Source organism: Armigeres subalbatus, chromosome 2 (assembly GCF_024139115.2).
Source record: "Armigeres subalbatus isolate Guangzhou_Male chromosome 2, GZ_Asu_2, whole genome shotgun sequence".
Classification (NCBI taxonomy): Eukaryota; Metazoa; Arthropoda; class Insecta; order Diptera; family Culicidae; genus Armigeres; species Armigeres subalbatus.
Window position 1 is genome coordinate 38,273,862 of NC_085140.1, and position 22,521 is coordinate 38,296,382.

The following is a 22,521-nucleotide window of genomic DNA, read 5'->3' on the forward strand; positions in this document are numbered from 1 at the left end:
TTTGGGTTATTTTACATTTGCGCTTGGTGCGCTTTGGCAAGTCTCCGACCGTTTATTTATTCATCCATTAACTACAAGCCTCATTTAGGATGTTTACCAAGTTTAAGCCCGCAGAACTGCATTACCTTCGAACAATTTATTACCAAAAGACCTCAGTAAAGTTCAATAATACCACAGTATTTGTGACGGCTGCATTGGGTACATTGCGTCCGACTACCCTCTGCATGTAATACCCATCGCACCGTGGGTTTTGATGCTCGATTTGATCTTCGGCCTTTCAGATGAAATCATAGGTCCTCCACCGTGGTGCGCCACCGTCAGCAGCCAGCAACGAGTCAACGGAAAAAAAATCGTGAGCAAACACCGACTGCTGAAAGCTAACGAGAAGCGTGCATGTACTTTGGCGGGCAAATGATAGAAGGCGCGCACTCAGCCGTCTCGTTGTCCGTCCAACATGCGCGCGGTGGGCAATTCAAAAGGCACAGTCTACATCATGGCTCTCAGTAGGATGGTCGCTTCGCGGTGTCTGCTGCTCAGGAACTGCTCGGTTCTGGGCGCACTCGGTTCTGGGCCCGGTCCCGTGGCGACGTGCAGTGAACCGCCAAAACAAGTGCGATGGATTAGTGCCAGTTCTAGGGCCGGTGAGAAGTTGGCCTTGGCCAAGGCAGAAACGAAGGCAGTCCAGAAACATGACTTCAATCGAGCCGTTAGCGAAGCGGAACAGATCGTGGGTTATCCGACGTCGTTCTTGAATCTACGGTTTTTGCTCAGTGACGAAATCGCCAATGTGGCGCTCCATCTCCGAAAGCTGGTTGGAAGCAATCATCCGTTGCTCAAGTCCGCCAAGTAAGTGCCTTCGCTACTAATCAGCACGCGGCCGTGCTTTTTTGGCGGTGTGAAACGAGAGGATTTCGGTTGTTTGGTGATGGCACATCGAATGGGTTTTGCGATCGTGTGGATAATTAAGCCACTGTTTGAAAAATCTTAGGTAATAGACGCACAGAAGTGTTGTGATGCAAAAAAGCGAATGTTGGTTATGCATTCGAGAGGAGGTGATTCTCAAGAATTCGATGAAGGTCGCCCAATAGTTGTGTTTCGAGCTGAACGTGAGGTGATCGTTAGATCAAGGATGTGGAGTTTTTGCGCTTTCAGAATATGCATCGTTTACGTACAGAACAACAATCTATTACACGTCCATTTGGCAAGTGGTTTGTGTGCATATTCAAACTGGTTTCCACAAGGACAACCTAATTGTGCTTATTCGTGTAAGTGAAGACAACGAGAGCAAATGGCTAATCAGTATCGATCATAGTGATAGAACAAATCTAGAGGAAATAATAAAGCCAGAAAATCAGGTACGCTCGATACTGTTTTTATACGGCTATGCTTTTATTGCTGAAAAGTATAAACTTTTTGACATGTATGTATGTATGTATGAAATATTAAAAAAAACTCTACTTTTTTTTCCTTTTTTACGCGGAATTTATTTTAAAATTATATCTAAATGTTCCTTCAAACTCCTGAATCGCTTTTTCTACTAATGGACTAAACAATCATTATAGGAATGTTGGCTTTATTCTATAGAAAAGCTTGTGTTAATATGTTGAAAATTTAAAACATTAGTTCAGAAATGAGAAATAAATAGGTTGGAGATTGTTATTGTTTTTTTTTATTACATGATTATATTCAATATTTGCTATGATTATCTCGAATTTCAAGTTATTTATCCATCATGGAATAAAGATGCTCTTCTCGTGGACTACTAGAAACGTGAAACTAGAAAATTATTTTGAAATGTTAAAAAAAGAACTGATATTTAATAATAAATAATAAACAATAAATTTCATTTTTCACATTATTTTATATGTACTGTTTTCAGCCTAGGGTTAAAAGTCTCGCTAATAAAGACAAAAAAAAAAATACTGTGAGATTCCCACTGAATGTTGCGTGTAACAAATATAAGTGTCTTCAAAATAAGTGAATGCCACCTACAAACATACACAGACCGACGCCACCTCAATTCGCCAAGCTTTATTGGTTTATCAAAGTTTACTCCTAATTTCCTTTTTGTTCTAGAATTAGTTTCTGCAATGTACTTGGGTTTTTGGCTGCATTCGGTGACAAGAAAGTACATTTTCAATTCTTGTGCTTATCCTAAGTGAATAAAATAACATTGAAAAATCCTTTAAATACAATTGATCTGTGAGTTTAGGTACCATTTTGTATAAGTGCCACGCAGTAGAAATCTTTTACTAAATATTATGCCGAACAACTAATTTTGAAGGTCATTGCAAATCAGTAAACCATACACGCGCGACGGTTTGTTCGTACAACTATTTAGAAACACCGCAATGCAAAACAGAATAATATGCATAGCAGAGCTTCCTTTCGATGGTGTATACAGCAAATCAAATAATGTCAAGGTTGTTTTTTTGGCTAGAAAAGAAAATCAGTTAATGAATACCCAGTTCTGATTGGTGCAAGATTTGGTCTCGGTGCTACATAGGTGGGCTTCACCTCCAAAAGTGTACTCTTCCTGATGCTCGCGAATCATATCAGTATCCGCTAAGCTATGGAGGATACGGAGGTCCTTCGTACCTTAGTAGGGAAAGCACCTATCTAGCACACTGAAATCGTGGGTTCAAACCTCACTGAAGGAAGTGGTCACCCTCACCCAATACATTTTTGGAACTTCACAGGTTGTGGTAAAGCACAAATCTAGTTTTCAAAGAAAGTAATAAAAAAGACAGTGTGAAAAAATAAAATAGCTCTGCTTGTAAAGTAATATTACATTCGTTAGATATCAAATAATTTTTGATAGATGTCTTACAGGTATTGTTGGGTAGCACCAGCCATGCTCATAATCGGTTGATTTTTTTCATTTCCGAACTGTTATTTTTAAGTTAAATTTAATTCAATTCGGAAAATGAGACAGATCTATGTGTGTAAGGTCACAAACGAGGTTGACACTTCGTCTGCAATCCGAATACTTTATTTCGAGCTATCAAGTGATGCGCGTATCACCCTAATCAGTATCACCGGACAATCATGTTCAGACATTATCTGCTTCATTTCTTTTCACTGGTTCAAACGTTGCTTTGAAATCAAGGGGAGTCAGCAAATTGTACTCCCGGAAATTAGAAGGGACCATCCGTAGACTAAACATCTGACACGTGGGCCCTCATGAAAACCTGCCTGTTATTTGATGACAAAGGACTCCTCAAGCGGTGTCAGTCAGTTAAACAGAATACTCGACAGAATTTTGTTCGAGTTCAGAAGTGTGATCCCTTTCTATTGGCATACTCTAGTCCAGGGCTGCTCCATTTTTTTTGTGGCCCGCGGCGTTTAAGAAAAAAATACTTCATAACCGGCTCGAAAGCTTTTCAAGCTGGCTCGAGAAGCTCCTTCTTATTATTTATTAATAATAAAGTTATTACTAATTAAACAGTAAAATCTGGGCAAGCACGAAGTTTATGATATTTTGGCAATACAGATGAAACCTTTCCAGGACGGACGGGACTTGTTAGGCAATGTATATCGGCTCTTGTTGATATGGTGCTCTGAAGAAAAGCCTTTTTCAGTTTTTTGTCGTAAAGCAAAGCGAAGAATGAGAGTTTTCACAGAAGGCTTGAAAACTACGTTACGTGAAAAATCCATCTGCCTGCTTAAAATCGATGAAAATACTGAACGTAAAAAACAAGGCACAGGTAGCTGTCTTCATAAGGGAAATTGATGATCATCTTCAAATTACTGAGCAATTAGCAGCTTTGATCTCAATCAAGGAAACGACTATCACAGGTATAGATCTGGGGAAAGCTATTGAGACCTGTATGAATTGCCCATATATTTGTAACACACGTATTTTTATTCATTGTGTAGAAAGCCTGTGAATCGTTCAGGAAACTCAATTTACTGCAAACTATTGAAACAAAATTGAATTGTAACTATGGGGCGATCCCTGCCCAGCACCAATGAAACCCCCCTTATTCAAATTCCTCAGGGTCGGCGTACGCGCTTGATTATCGCGGCCAAGAAAACACTCTAACTGCTAACACTGCTACAAAATGGCCACTGACACTGTCTGCTGACTTGTAACACTGGGTTGATCAGACACAGGACGTCAACGGAACGAAACCGCGGATTTTCACGCGGTCTCCAGGTTGATGGTTCCAGGAACGATCAAGTCGTTAACGCCGACACCAATTTGAAAAGTAAAATACCGGGATCCTGGATGGTGATGGGTTAAGTTTTTGGCGGTTAACGATGGCGGTGGATGATCGAGGAGCAGATTAGTGATGGTATTACCTGGATGATTCCCAATATTAACTTCCGTTTTTCTCGCTCTAATATCGCTAATATTGCTTTAAATAGCTTAAGTAATTTCCTTTATCCTAACGGGTAGTCGCATTCACGTCATTTTTATACAAAAGATGCGAACTAATGGTTCTTGCAATGGCGGTTAAGTCGCTCAACTCGATAACCAGGAACTCATCCACCAATCCAGCTAATCTCCCATGGTTTCCTCGATTTTACCACCCATAATGGCTGACTATCCATATCCTTTTATGCGGTGTCTGGTTATGAGTAGTAGCACTATCGTGATGTGGTTGCGTTCTGCACAGTGGGTGTTGTTTGATGTGCAGTACTCATGTTTAAACAGTTTCTTGTTATTTTTGTACATTACTCTATATTACATAACACAAAAACACGAAAATCTCAAAGGTCTTAGACAGTTCAACTGGTTACACAATTTCCCACAATTGATTGTCGACAACTGATACACTTTAATGCTGTAGAAAACAGTCGAAGCCTTTTAACAGAAATATTCAAGCCTATTCGCTAATTTTTAAGAACACAGTTCCTCAACACCGTTTAATGATGTGAAAGATATATTTGGAATGATTCAAATGGAGATAATAGACCTCCAATGCATGCTCAAATAAGAATTTCAGAAAGACACATCTTTTGAAAGATGTTTTCTCTTCTAAGAAGAACATATCTGTGTGAACAAATCCCATCAATAATAAAAGCAGAAAAAAGTAATTGTTGATCTTCATTATCTGCTTGCGAAATTCGATCACCGATTGCGAAATCAATATACGTCGAGTATGTAAAGGAAGCCAACAATTCCATGTCCTGCTACGTAAAAAGAAAAAAAAAATAAGCACACAAAAGAGATTGTTCAAACGCAAATAAATCGTGTTTAGTTTTTCTTTGAAACAAGTCATTCTGTAAAACTAAATGCCGTTGCTTGAAAAGGTTGGGCAGGCGTGCTACCTTTTTTGTGTGACACATGTGTCTAACCAACCAAAAATCTTTTATAAGAAAAATGCATCCTTTAGGGTTATTGTTTATGGTACCGCTCTCCACAAGAAATTCAGGCAATACCGCAACAATAGGACTGAGCTTCAGAAAGTACCGCAACGATAAGCAATTGCTTCTTATTGTTGCGATCGTTTATTTTTATCGTGATAAAATACCAAATTTTTATCGCATATCGTTTTAAATCACGGGGATAGTGACGAAATATATCTTGTTGTCAAGCCAGGATTTTCTGGCTCATTGGTCAAATACAATGTTGAGCCATTGAGGGTGATTTTACAATCCTCTGCCGGAACAATCATGGGCGATATTGGGTGAGAGAAAATGATGAGCTGGGTCTTAGCTGGTGAGGTATTCCTTTAAAATATCCAGACTTCGTTAGAGCTTTGCCACGAGCACTATGATCACTCTTTCTTTGTAGATGAGATAAGTATTAACTGCGAATAGAGACAGAACGCTGCATCCCTAGCAGCACACATGCTCTACATAGGCTACTGTAACTTATATGTGACCAGATTCAGTCACAATCCAGTTCCTTCAACAATGTTTGACTAACTTGTGCTGCTCGGGATTATGGAGTTTCTGGAATGTCGGAAGTAGACAGCATATACAGCAGGGACCCGAAGATATGGAGGACGTCTGCGATAATGTTGTACGTATTGAAAATCACTCCTTTGATAGAGACCTAAAATGTCCTCGTGGACAGAAAGTAACGAATAGTTTCTACCAGGCGTCTGGGAAAATTGTGACCATGTAGTTTGTACACCAAGCCGTCATTTCAAACATTGTCTTCGATTCGACATCCACAATGGACGTGCGGAGGTTTTTGCAGACAGATTTGTTCCATCTAAGCCTTTTGGTAACTCGGATCAATTGATGTACGTACAGTTGATTGACCGTGTCGGAAATCAATCTGTTTCTCAATTAAGATGTTGAGATGTCCGCCAGAGAATTTTCAAACAGCTTAGGGGCCGTACACATATTACGTAAGCACCTATGGGGGAGGGGGGGGTCTGTCAATATCTAATGCGCCATATAATTTAAAGGTCTTTTGTATGGAAAAAATCTTACATGGTGGGAGGGACGGACGAAAACCCAGAAAAATTGCTTACGTAATAGGTGTACGGTCCCTTACGGATTGGGATGACTTTCGTTGACTTCCAGGAGTACTTCCTATTAGGAGGGGATAATAAGTAAAAATTAGTGAAAGGTACCCGAAGAACTGAAAAGCAAAATTTTGATTTCAAGGTTAAATATGATATCGAAACCTAAGGCATTCATGTTTTTTGAAGATTTGAAAGTTCGTCATTTAAATTCTTCCACTCCTTAATGAGTGCGTATTAGGAAGGACTAACGATGGCTTCGGAATTCTGGCTCATTTGAATAAAACCCCAGGATTGATCGTATTAGCTGAGTGCGATTTTTCATGTTCTCCAGCGAGGAAGTATGCAACAAAATACTTGAGCACATGGACCAATTCCCATGACGCACACAAAACCAATAGTTTATACAGGTTTATACAATTTGGTTGTCAAAGGGCTATCTCTTCTCTTATATCTGTATATAAAATAAATGAGTTTGCTCTTCTCTTCTATATCGATATAAAAAAATGAGTTTGCATTTTGTTTGAGGCAATACAACTCACAAAGGGATAGAATTTCTCACTTGTCGATTCGTCTTGAGATCGGCTATGTTTTGACATATATGAAAAGATGAAACATTTCGCTGAGAAAGTTGAACAAATGTAAAAATACTGCTTTTTCATAGGTTCTGAAGAAAACTTTCAAGCTCCAACTGAAATAGATCTAGAGTGTGACGCCGCAACCAACTAAATGATTGACAGGTTGAAAAAAAATCTGATAATTTAATTGTTTGTCGACAAATTCTCCCTTCTTGTTACTTTTCCCGGAAAATTTATGATATATTTAGTGCACACAACACACCACACCACCCCACCACCACTTGAATTGTACGAAAGCAAACAGAAACACTGCTCAATTGAACCTTTGACCTATCATGGTGCATTGTCAGATGTAATCTGCTTGAAGGGGCAAATTAAGCAGCCTTTGATTTTTTTTGAGAAATGGGGAAAGGATAACAAAATTTCGATCCATTGCAAGGTCTTTAGAGTTTATCTCCTTTACTTACTTACTACTAGTTTATCTCCGGATAAAATGAATGGATAAACCTGTTGTCGCGTAAATGAGTTAGGAATCTGAACCCTGGTCCTAGGCGGGCTGTCCGAGCTCACCAAGCTACGACCTTTTTCAGCGGTGTTCTTTACAGAAGTTATCAAGTGACTCATAGAGCCATTGTTATCTAATTATATCAGAGGTGGAATGGGTCGAGGCTTGGTTTTTAAAATTTGCAACGTAATGGTTAGGGTGTTGCTTACCTGTCAAGCCTGTTGTTCCCGGGCCACCAAAACCACCTCTAGGAAACTCAGCTACCTGTTCGTTGTTTCAGGCGTTTTGGGGCACGTCTCATAGTCGACGCTGGTCGCTACCAGTTTACTAGTGCTAATTTATTTTAGCCTGCTGAAGCCGGTTTACCAAGGAGCCCAATTTTACCACCACCAGAGACTGATCAGGGATGAGGTGCTAGTAAACGCCACGATGAGGCTGACAGAAGTGGCAATTTCTATATAGATGGCCTCGATGATACTCAACTGGAACCTTTACTGCAGACCAGTTCCAGTTGACCAGGCCCAGTTGACCCTACCAGCCAATTCCAATAATGAAAGTGTCAAGAGTTTTGCAACTGCGCAGCCGAATAGTAAGCTGTCCTGGTGGAAGCCTTTTTTCTGATTTCAAGGAATTTCATCCATTTTGGGCATCAGTTGTGGCTCGATGTTTGTTCTGGTCGGTGAGATGGGGGTCAAATGTATACAGTGGCTCCGGAAGTGGGTGGGACAAGTAGGACATGTCCTACGCATGAATTTGCCTGGGTGGGACAGTCAAAGCACTGTCCTACCCATGATTATGGTGGGAACATATGAATTCATTGACTGGTACAAATCTGTGCGTTATCAAATGGTGATTTCAAAGTTAATCGGAGTCTTCAGAATAAGCATAGACGTTTCTGGGATTCTAAAGGAATAGAATCTAGATGCTTTATAATCCCGATAGCGCTCAGGATGTCTAAAGCAAGAATGTTTTCGATCATTTAGCAATCCGGGCTCGATCATTTAATAGTTTGTCAATAACTCATACCACAGGCTAAATTTCAAAATGTGTTGTACGCTGGACTTTTAGCGTGAAGGTTTTTTTACAGCTCTGCCTAACAAGTCATTCTTTGAATTCAACTAAAAACGAAGTTAAAACGCTAGTTGCAATAACTTATAATAGATGATAACAAAATATCAATCATTTAGTTTTAGTTGCTGTAATTAGTTCAAACAACGAACTACTAAGTTGTAGAAAACCTTCGCACTAGAAGTTCACCATTCAACACATTTTGTAAGTTCAATCAAAGTTAATTGCCTATTTCCGGGGATTAAACCACCCGACTTGGACGTTAATTTACAATGTTATGGAAACTCATGTGTGAATATGTACGTTATGTGGAAGATATTGATTTGAAAAATGTATTGGAGGTAACCACTTTCCCTTCGATGGGACTCGAACCCATGACCCTACAGTACGCTAGACTGGTGCTTTAACCAACTAAGCTACGAAGGACCTCCGTCGGCCTTCGCAACCTAGCGGCTACTGAACGAGCTCGAGATTCCCAAATTGGACGCATAGTTAAATCACTCGCAATCCATTTCTCAAGCCAATACTTCCACATGTGTATTGTACACGTCCACATTAGAGGAGCGTGAGTATTTAGAATGTCTGGCGGCTATACACATTCTTCATCAGCAACGGTACTGATCAAGTGAGGTTGTGTAAGCATTTGCCAGTCGGTCGTCAAGCTCAGACCCGACCGCATTGCGTAGGCAAGAGCACGCAACTCAGGTTCAGTTCAATCAAAGTTAATTGCCTATTTCCGGGAATTAAACCACCCGACTTGGACGTTAATTTACAATGTTATGGGAACTCATGTGTGAATATGTACGTTATGTGGAAGATATTGATTTGAAAAATGTATTGAGGTAACCACTTTCCCTTCTGATGGGACTCGAACCCATGACCCTACAGTACGCTAGACTGGTGCTTTAACCAACTAAGCTACGAAGGACCTCCGTCGGCCTTCACTGCAACCTAGCGGCTACTGAACGAGCTCGAGATTCCCAAATTGGACGCATAGTTAAATCACTCGCAATCCATTTCTCAAGCCAATACTTCCATATGTATTGTACACGTCCACATTAGAGGAGCGTGAGTATTTAGAATGTCTGGCGGCTATACACATTCTTCATCAGCAACGGTACTGATCAAGTGAGGTTGTGTAAGCATTTGCCAGTCGGTCGTCAAGCTCAGACCCGACCGCATTGCGTAGGCAAGAGCACGCAACTCAGGTTCAGTTCAATCAAAGTTAATTGCCTATTTCCGGGGATTAAACCACCCGACTTGGACGTTAATTTACAATGTTATGGAAACTCATGTGTGAATATGTACGTTATGTGGAAGATATTGATTTGAAAAATGTATTGGAGGTAACCACTTTCCCTTCGATGGGACTCGAACCCATGACCCTACAGTACGCTAGACTGGTGCTTTAACCAACTAAGCTACGAAGGACCTCCGTCGGCCTTCGCAACCTAGCGGCTACTGAACGAGCTCGAGATTCCCAAATTGGACGCATAGTTAAATCACTCGCAATCCATTTCTCAAGCCAATACTTCCACATGTGTATTGTACACGTCCACATTAGAGGAGCGTGAGTATTTAGAATGTCTGGCGGCTATACACATTCTTCATCAGCAACGGTACTGATCAAGTGAGGTTGTGTAAGCATTTGTCTGAGCTTGACGACCGACTGGCAAATGCTTACACAACCTCACTTGATCAGTACCGTTGCTGATGAAGAATGTGTATAGCCGCCAGACATTCTAAATACTCACGCTCCTCTAATGTGGACGTGTATCAGCTCCCATTAACATGTGTGCCATTGGTTTGAAATGATTGCGAGTGATTAACTATGCGTCCCAATTTGGGAATGCAACTCGGAGCCCAGTAGCTTAGGTTGGGTGAAGGCCGACGAGGTCATTCCCAGCTTAGTTGGTTAAAGCACCAGTCTAGCGTACCAGAAGATATGGAAGTCGAGTCCCATCGAAGGAAAGTATTACTTCCAATACATTTTTCAAATCAATATCTTCCACATAACGTACATATTCGTCTATGTCACATGAGTTTCAGCTAACACATTTTGTAATTCAGCCTCTGGAATGAGTAATTGACACACTTCTAAATAATTGAACCCAGGTTACTAATTGATCGAAAACATCTTTGGTCTAAAAGTTTTCCAGTGGTAAAAGAATAGTTGCTGAAATCAACAATCAATAATAAATAGAGTACGTTAAATGGATTATTAGAAACCCACGGAAAAAGGTTTTCTACAAACTTCGAAAGATTAATTGAAAACTGAAGAACCACAAACAGATCTGCTGCGTGATGAATTCTGAGCTCTCATAAAGATTTTTAGACGATCATACGATTTCTTGGATGTTTGCTTTGAATCGGTAGATCCATAACAATTTCTGAATGATAATTATTAAATAAATTGATTAAGCCCATGAATTAAAAATCAAATAAATTGATTGAACCCATTGAATATTTATACAAATTTCTGTGATCCATGACCTCTACTGGAAGCTTGGAAAAAATGTTTGATAATCGTAGGAATTCAAAGATGTATGTCATGTTTCTGAGCAATCCTTACACAATCTTGGAAAAACAATATTTGTCCTGAAAATGGTAAGGAATTCGTCAAATTTGTACCGTATTCTGTCCGAAAAGATCCTTTAGTCAGTTCTTTCTGTGTTTCACGTTATACTGGAACGAATCCTATTGTTATACCTTCCACACTAACAGCTCCAAAACCTCCCGTGGAAACTATGAGAGGTCGTAGAGTTCTCTGCACCTCTGTGGTAACAGATGCAGTTCTTTGTGGAAACGGATGGAAGTGATGCTACTCTCATACTAAAGTACAGGCTTGTAACACCCACGAATTCGTGCTAATCGATTAGATCTAAAGCTTATACCAGAAATCGACCCAAATCGACATTTACAATTTGTCCTACCCAAGATTTTTTTATGTACAGGTTATCCGTCTTCGTCAGAAGCTGGGAATAACCAGCGCGGGGGAAACAGAAATTTTCAGTGCAAAACGTAAATAAACGAGCATAAATTCCATACAAAAATCCATGATGGCTGAGTTGGGGATATTGACAAGTCGATAACCTGTACATAAAAAAATCTTGGTCCTACCCACGACTCAGAACGTGGATGCGCCTCTGTGTATAACAGTTGGTGGACTGTGTGACATCACAATAAACAGGTCGGTAGCGCCCCCAGTCAACAACAATGCAGTTGATGGCTTTGATTTGCTTGAGCTCCTTCCGCGTGGTAGATTCATGTTCTAGGTAGATCAGGCAGAGCTGATCCCAGTATTTTCTCGTCCGGTCATGACAAGCGATCTTGTGGACATCGGTGGATTTTAGCTCACATCCCTCTAGCTCGACAATAAGACCCTTCTTTTTCCTAATATCGAGCGCTCTGCGCAGCAGTGCCTTGATTGGTACCAGGCAAGTCATATGAGCATAGTACTCAAACGTCTGCACTTGCAGGAACTCTATATAGACGAACATAAATATTTCCATTGTTGTTTTGTGGAGATAATTAGTAATTTGTGATCTCAGCAGTTGATGTAATTTTTTCATATATTGATATTATGATCTCATTATCCTACCGTTTGCTTAAGATAGAGAACATGTGTACCAAACCTGGTTCAAACCGGTCCTGGGGTTTATAAGTTTCAATAATAATTGTTTGTTTTCTTAACTAAAAGCTTTAAGCTTCCTCTCATATAATTATACCTATAGGGTGGCATAGAGTAGGGTACTACCAGTCCAGTTACCTTCGGACTTCGGATGGACAAATTACGAAAAAGAAGAAATTTTGCAATCTAATAACCTATATTCAACTTGCTTCTTCCTCCTCGCTACGGCAGTAGTTGACTCACTACACTCGATGAGCGCCTCTTACCTGGATGGCAGCAGCCCACTCGCAGCTAGAGATGTGTGCCGCCGCGCCACGCCGCCGCCACCGACAGTTTTTGGCATGCCGCCGCTGCCGACAATTTTGCATCGGCGCGCCGGCGTTTAAAATTGGTCACGCCGCTGAACTATGATTTTCCACGCCGATTCAAATTCGCAGAAATCCGCAAAATTCTCCGATAGGTATCTCCAGCTCACCACCTGGGTGCTGCGGATAGAGCCGCTTTTCTGCTCTCAAGCGAGTAGAGGGATATTTTGAAATCAATCCCATAAGCAAAATTATTTTGCAGTTACTTGGCTGTCAAACATTTCCCGCTCTTCGAATTTCTCTCTCCATGCTGCATGAAGGCGCGAGACTCTACATAACTTTACGATGGTTTACATACATTCCTGATCCAATCAGCTGTTAAATCTCGTGAAATTTCGTAACGAGTGCTTTTTAATTGCATTCCTTCTAAAACATTTGTTACAAATAATACAAAACTCAATCTAAGTTTATTTTTATTTTTTCCCAAATAATAACAATACTTCTCAATATAGGATCTGAAACGAACATAACCACAATCTTCAATGTTTGGCTCCGGCACAATAGAAAAGTTTGGCTTCAGTTTGAGAACCAAATCGATTCTATTCGCACCATCCAGCTCACCACGTTGAAACTCCACTGAAATTTTCGGGAAAATATCAATGATTTCTTTGAAAAAACTAAGAACTTCAAGTGCAAATTCTAGTAAAAAAAGGCTACTCAGTCTTCATTTAGTAAAACGAGTATGTTATTTATAAAACATTTCGACACGGGAATTGTGTCAGGAGAAAAATACTGATAAATACACACCCAGTCAACACAAGATCGTATATGATGTCACATAAGATGCTAAAGTACTTCCCCATACAATATGTACGTATATCGCCTCCACTTTAGAATCTTATGTTGCATCATATACGATTTTGTGTTGACTGGGCAATCCACCAGCCGAAACGTTGGGTAAATAACATATGTTGTGGTGTTTCGACTGAATTTTGTTTCATAGGTTTTTAAGATGGTTCGAGACCCCTCCCCCTTTGGAAAGGGGGCTCCCATGCCAATGAAACACTAATTTCTGCATAACTCGAGAACTAATCAGAGGATAAATCAATTTTAGACGAAACGAAGTTCGACGAGTCTGCTAGTCCCTTATTGGCAGATAAAAGTGAGGTGACAAATGAATGATCATCATTCGACAAATTGATGATTAATGCATTAATGCATTATATGCACTGTTTCTTGTGTTTGAAATGGAAGATTATGTTTGGTAATGAAAACCCTGCTTGGATTCTCACAATTGAAGTGATAGGAGAGCGTAAATTTTGATTCCAGTTTTGAAATTTTTCGAAACCTAACCTCACTTTTAATTGCCAATAAAATACATTGTTATCTTGTAACATATTACCGTCATCTGACTAATGAAAGTAGATGAGTATTGAAGTTCTATTATTGATAACAAATTTTGATGATCTTAATGATCATGATCCTAATTTTTTTGTATTTTTTTTTTTTGTATGTCAAATCGCCTTATTTATTGAGAAATTTTACATATGTTGGCAAACAAAAACTCTTGCCAATAAAAGAACAAAACTGGAAACAAAATTGGATTCTAACAACTCATTAACGTGTAAAATAACGCAGCCGTTAACGTTTAATTAACGGAGAGCGTTACCGTTACCGTTGATAAACGTTTTATAAAGGTTAACGGAAATATCGTTGATCGTTGAAATTAACGTTAACGGATTAACGAAACGGCGTTAATCGTTAATTAACGTTAACAACCCTGGTTTTGACATATGAAAACATTTTGCTGAGAAAGTTGAACAAATACAAAATAAGTGATGAACTTTGTACTTTACTTAAAAATCACTCAAATAAAGAAAAAAAAAAAAACAAATACAAAAAAAAACTTTCATAAGTTCCGAAGAAAACTTTCAAGCTCCAACTGAAATCGATCTAGAGTGCGACGCCGCAACCAACTAAACGATTGACAGGTCGAAAAAAATCGGATAGTTCAATTGTTTGTCGACAAATTCTCTTTTCTCGTTACTTTTCCCGGAAAATGTTTCAAGCATGTACACAAATATTTTGGGCCGTTGTGAGAACGGAAACCAAAATAATTATGATATACAGTCGACTCTCTACATCTCGATGTTCTTTATCTCGATATCTCTCCCTATGTCGATGGTTTGCTCGGTCCCTTCAAACTACATACATTCGGGCATTCTACATCTCGATAACCTCCCTATCTCGATATCTCTCTATCTCGATGTGTTCTGAGGATATTTTGTTCTGAATTCACTCTCCTTATGTCGATATGTTCAAATTTTTAGGCTACTAGACCATCTCTGGACAATAACAAACACATCAACAATAAGAAATGACATTTGTTTTGTTGTCGTTTTTCATAGCAACAAGCTTTTTTGGATCTAGTACCCATTTCAATTTTCCTTCCATTCCTCGATCTCTCCCTATCTCGATGGTCCCTTCAATATCGAGATGTGGAGAGGCGACTGTATTTTGAATCAGTGCACATAACACACCACACCACCCCACCATCACTTGAATTGTTCGAAAGCAAACAGAAACGCTGCTCAATTGAACCTTTGACTTATTATGGCGCATTATCAGATGTAATCTGGAGAGGCGAATTAAGAAGCCTATGATTTTTTTTGCGAAAAGGGGAAAGGATAACAAAATTTCGATCTATTGCAAGCTCATTAGAGTTTATCTCCCGATGAAATGAATGGATAAACCTGTTGTCGAATAAATGAGTTATGAATCTGAACCCTGGTCCTAGGCTGTCCGAGCTCACCAAGCTACGACCTTTTCCAGCGGTGTTCTTTACAGAAGTTATCAAGCGACTCATAGAGCCATTGTTATCTAATTATATCAGAGGTGGAATGGGTCGAGGCTTGGTTTTTGAAATTTGCAACGTAGTGATTAGGGTGTTGCTTACCTGTCGAGCCTTTGGTACGTGTTATTCCCGGGCCACCAAAATCACCTCAAGGGAACTCAACTACCTGTTTATTGCTTCAGGCGTTTTGGGGCACGTCTCGACGCTGGACGCTACCAGTTCGCACAGTGCTAATTCATTTGGGCCTGGGTCTGAAGCCGGTTTACCGAGGAGCCAAATTTTGCCACCACCAGAGAGTGAGGTGCTAGTAAACACCGCGATGAGGCCGACAGAAGTGGCAATTTCTACACAGATTGCCTCGATAATACTCAACTGGAACCTTTACAGCAGACCAGTTCCAGTTGACCAGGCCCACTCTATCACCCATTTCCAATAATGAAAGTGTCAAGAGTTCTGCAACTGAACAGCCGAGTAGTAAGCTGTGAGAAGATCGAAACCAGTTGATTCTTCTGAGCAGATTCTTCCGGGGAGAGCGTTTCGTTCTCCGGCTGCCGACGAAATCCAGAGGGAGGAAGTAGAGACCACTCACTAGTGGATGTGGCAGGTGGTGCTGCCACTGCCAGCCGTTTGCGCGGTTACAATGGTGGAAGGACTGGAATAACCGAATAGTTCCCCTACATATACGTTGTTCAAGTTGTTTTATGGTACTCGATTCTTTTTTGTAAGGGTCCTGGTGGAAGCCTTTTTCTAAATTTCAAGGAATTTTATCCATTTTGGGCATCAGTTGTGGCTCGATGTTTGAGAATTGAAAAAAATCATACACTTTCTGGTTGGACCTTTCGACATACCTTAGAGTACGAGAAAGGGTTAAAACAACAAATTCAAACCGATGTTACTCGAGATACAAGAAAAACACCTATCTGATTTTTTGATATGATTTACTTTAGGGTTTACTTTTTGAAATGATGGGCAAATTTTCTAGGAGAGATCGACTATGATGGTGATATTTGAGGTTATGGCTTTCAGTATTCTTATGCTCAAAAACGGGTTTTACGTTTTTATCCGACGTATTAGAATAGAAGTGGCGCTAAAAACGTACTACACGATAGTTCCTGGTGCCCGGATAAATTCAAATTTCGCAGCCCCTACCGAAAAATAGAGGGGGCGATTTAACATAAAGTTGTGACAAAACGTTCTATGCTAAGACAATGTAACAATAAAACGGGACTTAGTTAACTCCTTGATAAAGGTACAATATATGTAACCGAAACGTCGCACAGTGGGGAAAAAGTGACCCAAAAAGGTACCTATTTATTGCGGCAACTTGCTGCGGCAGAGAAATACCCTTCCTTAAGGGAAAATTCACGACAAATCGATTGGTGCTATTTTCGTTCACCGGAAATTATGGGAACTGGCCGTTTTGCCCCATTTACCCATAAAAAACATATTTTTTCTATGGGAGCCATACTTAAAAGCCGATTGCATTCTTCTCCTATGTTTACTGATGCTATTTTAGTGGAGAATAAGTATGGTATGTATTCCGACCCTAAATTATGACTGCAAGTGGCTGTTTTGCCCCATTTACCCCTAAAAACATATTTTATATGGGAGCTATACTTAAAAACCGATTGATTAACTTCTCCTATGTTTACTAATGTTAATTTTGTAGAGAATACGTATGGTAAACATTCCGGCCCTGAGTCGTGACTGGAAGGGCTGTTTTGCCCATTTTCCTCTGAAAATGCATTTTTTCTATGACAGCTACTCTTTAAAACCGATTGTGGCTAACTACCCCTATGTTTACTGATGCTATTTTTGTAGAAGATAAGTATGGTATGTATTCCGACCCTAAATCATGACTGCAAATGGCTGTTTTGCCCAATTTACTTCTAATAAACATATTTTATATAGGAGCTATACTTAAAACCGATTGTGTTTTTTTCAGTTTTTAAGTATAGCTGCCATAAGAAAAATAAGTTTTTAGGGTAAATGGGCAAAACAGCCACTTGCAGTCATGATTTGGGGTCGGAATGCATACCATACTTATTCTCTACTAAAATAGCATTAGAAAACATAGAGGTAGTTAGCTGCAATCGTTTTAAAGAGTAGCTGTCATAGAAAACAAGCATTTTCAAAGGAAAATGGGGCAAAACAGCTCCTTCTAGTCACGACCCGGGGCCGGAATATTTATTATAATGTATTCTACAAAATTAACATTAGAAACATAGGATTAGTTAGCCGCAATCGGTTTTAAGTATAGCTCCTATATAAAACATATGATTTTAAGGGTAAATGGGGCAAAACAGCCACTTGCAGTCATGATTTGTGGTCGAAATACATACCATATTTATTCTCTACTAAAATAGCATCAGTAAACATAGGGGTAGTTAGCCGCAATCGGTTTTAAAGAGTAGCTGTCATAGAAAAAATGCATTTTTCAGAGGAAAATGGGGCAAAACAGCCCCTTCCAGTCACGACCCAGGGCCGGAATGTTTACCATACGTATTCTCTACAAAATTAGCATTAGTAAACATAGGAGTAGTTAGCCGCAATCGTTTTTTAAGTATAGCTCCCATAGAAAAAATATGTTTTTTAGGGGTAAATGGGGCAAAACGGCCAGTTCCCATAATTTCCGGTGAACGAAAATAGCACCAATCGATTTGTCGTGAATTTTCCCTTAAGGAAGGGTATTTCTCTACCGCAGCAAGTAGCCGCAATAAATAGGTACCTTTTTGGGTCGCTTTTTCCCCACTGTGCGTCGGATAAAAACGTAAAACCCGTTTTGAGCATAAGATGACTGAAAGCCATAACCTCAAATATGATGGGCAAACATACGATTTATGTCTGCGCCATCCAGAGATATTGCCATTTAAAAAAAGGCCAAAAAATGCAAATAACTTTTTATCTGCGCAAGATATCGGCAAGCTACTATCACGGAAAGTGGCATCTTGAAGAGCATTAAAAGTCGTCTGAAGACTACTTCACTGAGAAATTAGAAATAAAAAAGTTAGAACAAAAAAGCTATTTTTTGTGGGACCACCCTAAGTTGAAATGGAAAAATGCTCTAATTCCGTCATTTTAAGAGCTACAGAAAACATTTTTTTAGCAAAATGATTGGAATGAGCTGGACTACAACTTTACAGAACAATGTTTATACCTTTTTCTGCAATTAAAAAAGTTGATTTTTTCATTTCATGAAAATAAGGACCACCCTAATTTTCACCAACACCCAAATAAGGTCCTTACTATTACGAACAACTTTGTAGAACAAAGTTTTATTCTAACTCTGCTCTTTGTGGCTCAAAATAGCTATTTCCACCTAATTTCGCTCTGTGGACCATTGTGCATTGTAGAATTCACTCAGTATTCTACTCCACGTTTTCAAGGAAAATCAACAAACGACGAACCATCCCTTGTTTATGACCAACTAAACTCGATACTTTCTCCAATAATTCAACAAACAGCAGTCACCAGCCGCAGTCCTGAACTACCATTGAAACACATAAGCACCCTAGCGAAACATTTATACTTAAACATTCAAATAGCGTTCAACGGGAAATCTTGTACCGAACACTTAAGCCCATTTTTCACTTCGGAGGTCTTTATGGCACCAAAATTAAAATATTTTGATAGATCAATTGTCTCCATCGGGTTGCTTTCCACCGGGTTCAATCAATAGAACTTTCATATAAGCGCTTTATAAGCGCGTTATATTTTAATTATTGTAATTATTTTGATTTTGTTCTGACAAACTTTGTCTCAAAAGCCGAACACTTTGATTCAAATTCCGAACACCATATTGAACGCTAAATTGCAACGTTACCTATCTCATTGTTAGACAATTATAATGTCCTTGATATGTACTCCTGCTCCTATGAAATTAGTTTTTGTATGCAAGAATAAGGAAATGTTTCAGATAAAGCTCCATATGACGAATGTTCGAAATTCATGTTCCAATGATAAAAATTTTCACTATTAGATGAACTTTGAAGCGAAAAAAGTGGCGAGGCACATCAATCTGAATATTTATTTGACCAAAAAATGGAACGTGTAGAAGAAACACATGAGAATTCACAGATTTATTACCTAAACCCCAATAAAAAATGTATGGTTAGATGGGTATGCGGAACCATGCATGGGCAACATTTAAATCCGCGCCATAGCGTAAAGGCCATCGAACATCGTATAGTCTTGTTTCCCTATGCTTGTGCACTTCAACTCATTTATGATGCATCTTGCCCACATGATGATGAATGATCATCATTTCAGGCAAGTGGCAAACCTTCAATCATTTGGGCACTGTCCACATCCAACCTAGGCTGTGAAATCCATAAATAACTAATCGAAAAATACCTACACGATAAAATGCTTAGTTGAATGATCAATGAATCAATAGTAAAAAAAATGAGTTGAATATTCATGATCTTATCGCAAAACTATGTTTAGAGACTTTTCGTTCAACTCGATGTGCACATGTTAAAAAAAACAAACCTGTTTGCGACTAACGTTAGTTCCTTCTAAATTGATATATTAATTTCTACCCTACTTACACATTTTGCACATTTTAATTGGTTAAAAAAGTCTTCGTCTAAAAACTGTTAACCAATATGTTTCATGAGTTTGTTGATAACATTAAAATCTGGAATTATTGTAATATACAATTCAGAAAAAGTTATTGTGCAACATTACTTATATTAAGTGTTCTGCTCCTTTCTTTTCTTTTCCATGCTGTAATCAATCGTTTATTTTGGTTATAAACTTATTAAAACAAAAAAAACATTCGAAAACTGTTGTATTCGTATATAAAGTTTCTCTGGTGGATATGTCTCGTCAAGTCAATACGACACACCAATTCAGACGATCAAAATTTAAAATTCGCTAGATGCTTTTTAGCAACAGGTTTGATTCAAATTAGATTATGCATGAACCAATACCGTATATAAGCAAAAAGAGCAAGGACAAAACATAAGACAATAGTATATGGAACTGGTTGCAAGCGAAAAATGTTGCATTTATTTTTTGCTTCATTGGTCGATGGAAATCGGCATTTGCATCTTACATGTTTTATATACTCGTGAGACTTTGGTCCCTTCTTACGCGGATAGATTTTATCAATTTCTAGATCTATCGTAATTTACACATCTTTTAAAATACAATCTGAATTTTTGTGGATTCTTCGTGGGGTCAACTCAATGTTTTGATAAATCCAAAAACAATCCGCCTAAAAACCGATCCCAGTGTAGTAATTTTTCTAATGTCCACGTTCACATTCAAGATCGCTCATCTACAACGACAAAAGCCAGCAGGCATGGGGACTGATCATACTGCTGATATCCAAAACTGCTGGACACACAGCTTCCGTTCCGGAAATGGACCAGGATCGCAGCGTCGGCGTACTCCACTCGCAGCGTGCCCTGGCCGAAGTTACGGAAATGATCCGCAGCTCCCAGTTGATCCATCAGGGCGTGATCAATCTGCAATCGATGGACAATGCGGGAAATAATCTGAGCGGCGACAGCGACATGGTTTTTGGGAACAAAATCGCTCTTCTGGGAGGAGATTATTTACTGGCGCACGCCAGTAAGCAAATCGCTTCCTTGAGGTTAGTATGCTACTTCAGAATTCGGAAAAAAGTTACAATGACCCTGAATTTTTAATTATCTATTTCGTTATCGTAATCGACACAGCTGGCTTGAGAGATGTGGTGACTCACAAATACCTAAATTGAATTATTTTCTATCTGATATTCATACCGTTGAAGTAGAATGGTTCGATGTTTTTTGTTGTGAAATACTTCCCGATACGACGATACGATAATTAAAAGTAGTTTTGAATAATTTATCAATATCTAAGCACCTCTGATCGCGTTCAATGTATAGAACAATTCAATTTTTCTTCGTTAATTGACTTTCAATTCCCCACTCTCGCAGCTTAGTGTTTGAATCTACGCCGTTAGACTATGAAAAACAAATTCAACATATTTTACTTTCCAACAGAAACCAAGATTTAAACATGCTGATGACATCCGCTTACCGAGACCTGGCAGAATCGGCTTTTATTGGTGAAAGTGACGACCAGAACAACCCGATCCCATCGAAGCCGGACACGCCTCCCGGTACGAACTCTCACGAATGCACACTCGAAGAACTGGACTTTGGAGACGTACGCGACAACATGGAACCGATGCGTGTTGAAGGAGTGATGGGACATCCGGAAAAGGAGTGGTCCCTGCGGCACGTCCTCGGCGGGGGCAGCCTGCTTGGCAAAAGTTGCCACGGCGCTCTAATGCTTGCTGGTCATCCAGAAGAATTGCAAAAACAGGGTTACCTCTTTGGGAAGCACATGTCCTTGGCTTGGCAAGCGTCAATCGAGTTGCAACCGTTTCTGCTCAATCAGTTACCTCTAGGTAAGACTTTATTTTTCACCTAAGCTTAAATCGCAATAATGCCCTCGATCTTCACAGGAAACACCTTCAGTCTGGTGTCGGCTCCGGTTCTGTTTCACTTGGAGTTCGATCCAAGCGTTTACGAGCTCATCGAACCGGGCAAGAATTCAATCGAAGACGTGGACTACGCTGCCCTGCATCAGGAAATCATCCGCGGGCCGGGCTTGGATAAGACCAGGAACCTCCAGAAGAAGCACAGTATGGCAGCGATGAATGTTTTGGACCGGTTTCCGACGACCGATGCCCAGACGGCACTGCAGAACATCATACTGGCGATGCAGCAACTGTAACAATGGAACCTCAATGTAGATATAAGTCCCTGTATGTGATTATGCTAATTATATAATAGATATTCTGTCAGTGTTTACAACTGGATGTTTTTTTAGAATAATGATGCATAAAATATTCGTATCGCGTGTATATATGTGTACAACTGAATTGTAACTTTGAATAAGAATAAATTTTTCTTTGTTATTTTATTATACTCAAGGACAACTCATATTCAATTTGAAAGAAATCCAAATCCAATCCAAATCCAATCCAAATCCAATCCAATCCAATCTTCCGAAATGAAAACAAAAACACCAGTAAGCATAAACTGAAACTCAAATTTATTAAAGAGTACATATAAAGGTAAAAGTTACAAGAGATAGAAGACGTGGTTGTAACGAGCGGGAGCATGTCTAATGATGGGTGTGAAATCATATTCA

The 22,521-nt window shown here is 39.4% G+C and overlaps 1 protein-coding gene across 1 annotated transcript; it reads left to right on the top strand.

The window, feature by feature from the left end:
* The first annotated feature begins 439 nt into the window (after nt 1-439).
* On the top strand, nt 440-22,300 carry LOC134214288 (all trans-polyprenyl-diphosphate synthase PDSS2-like). The gene is made up of 4 exons (XM_062693695.1): nt 440-846; nt 20,642-20,968; nt 21,363-21,772; nt 21,830-22,300. Exons 1-4 carry the CDS (start codon nt 455-457, stop codon nt 22,099-22,101), a joined length of 1,401 nt encoding a protein of 466 aa, XP_062549679.1. The 5' UTR covers nt 440-454; the 3' UTR covers nt 22,102-22,300.
* Nucleotides 22,301-22,521: the final 221 nt, after the last annotated feature.

Coding starts and splice junctions, on each gene's coding strand:
- LOC134214288 (XM_062693695.1), top strand. CDS start 455: ATGCGCGCGGTGGGCAATTCAAAAGGCACAGTCTACATCATGGCTCTC. Junction 20,969..21,362: donor AAGCAAATCGCTTCCTTGAG/GTTAGTATGCTA, acceptor ACTTTCCAACAG/AAACCAAGATTTAAACATGC. Junction 21,773..21,829: donor GCTCAATCAGTTACCTCTAG/GTAAGACTTTAT, acceptor CGATCTTCACAG/GAAACACCTTCAGTCTGGTG.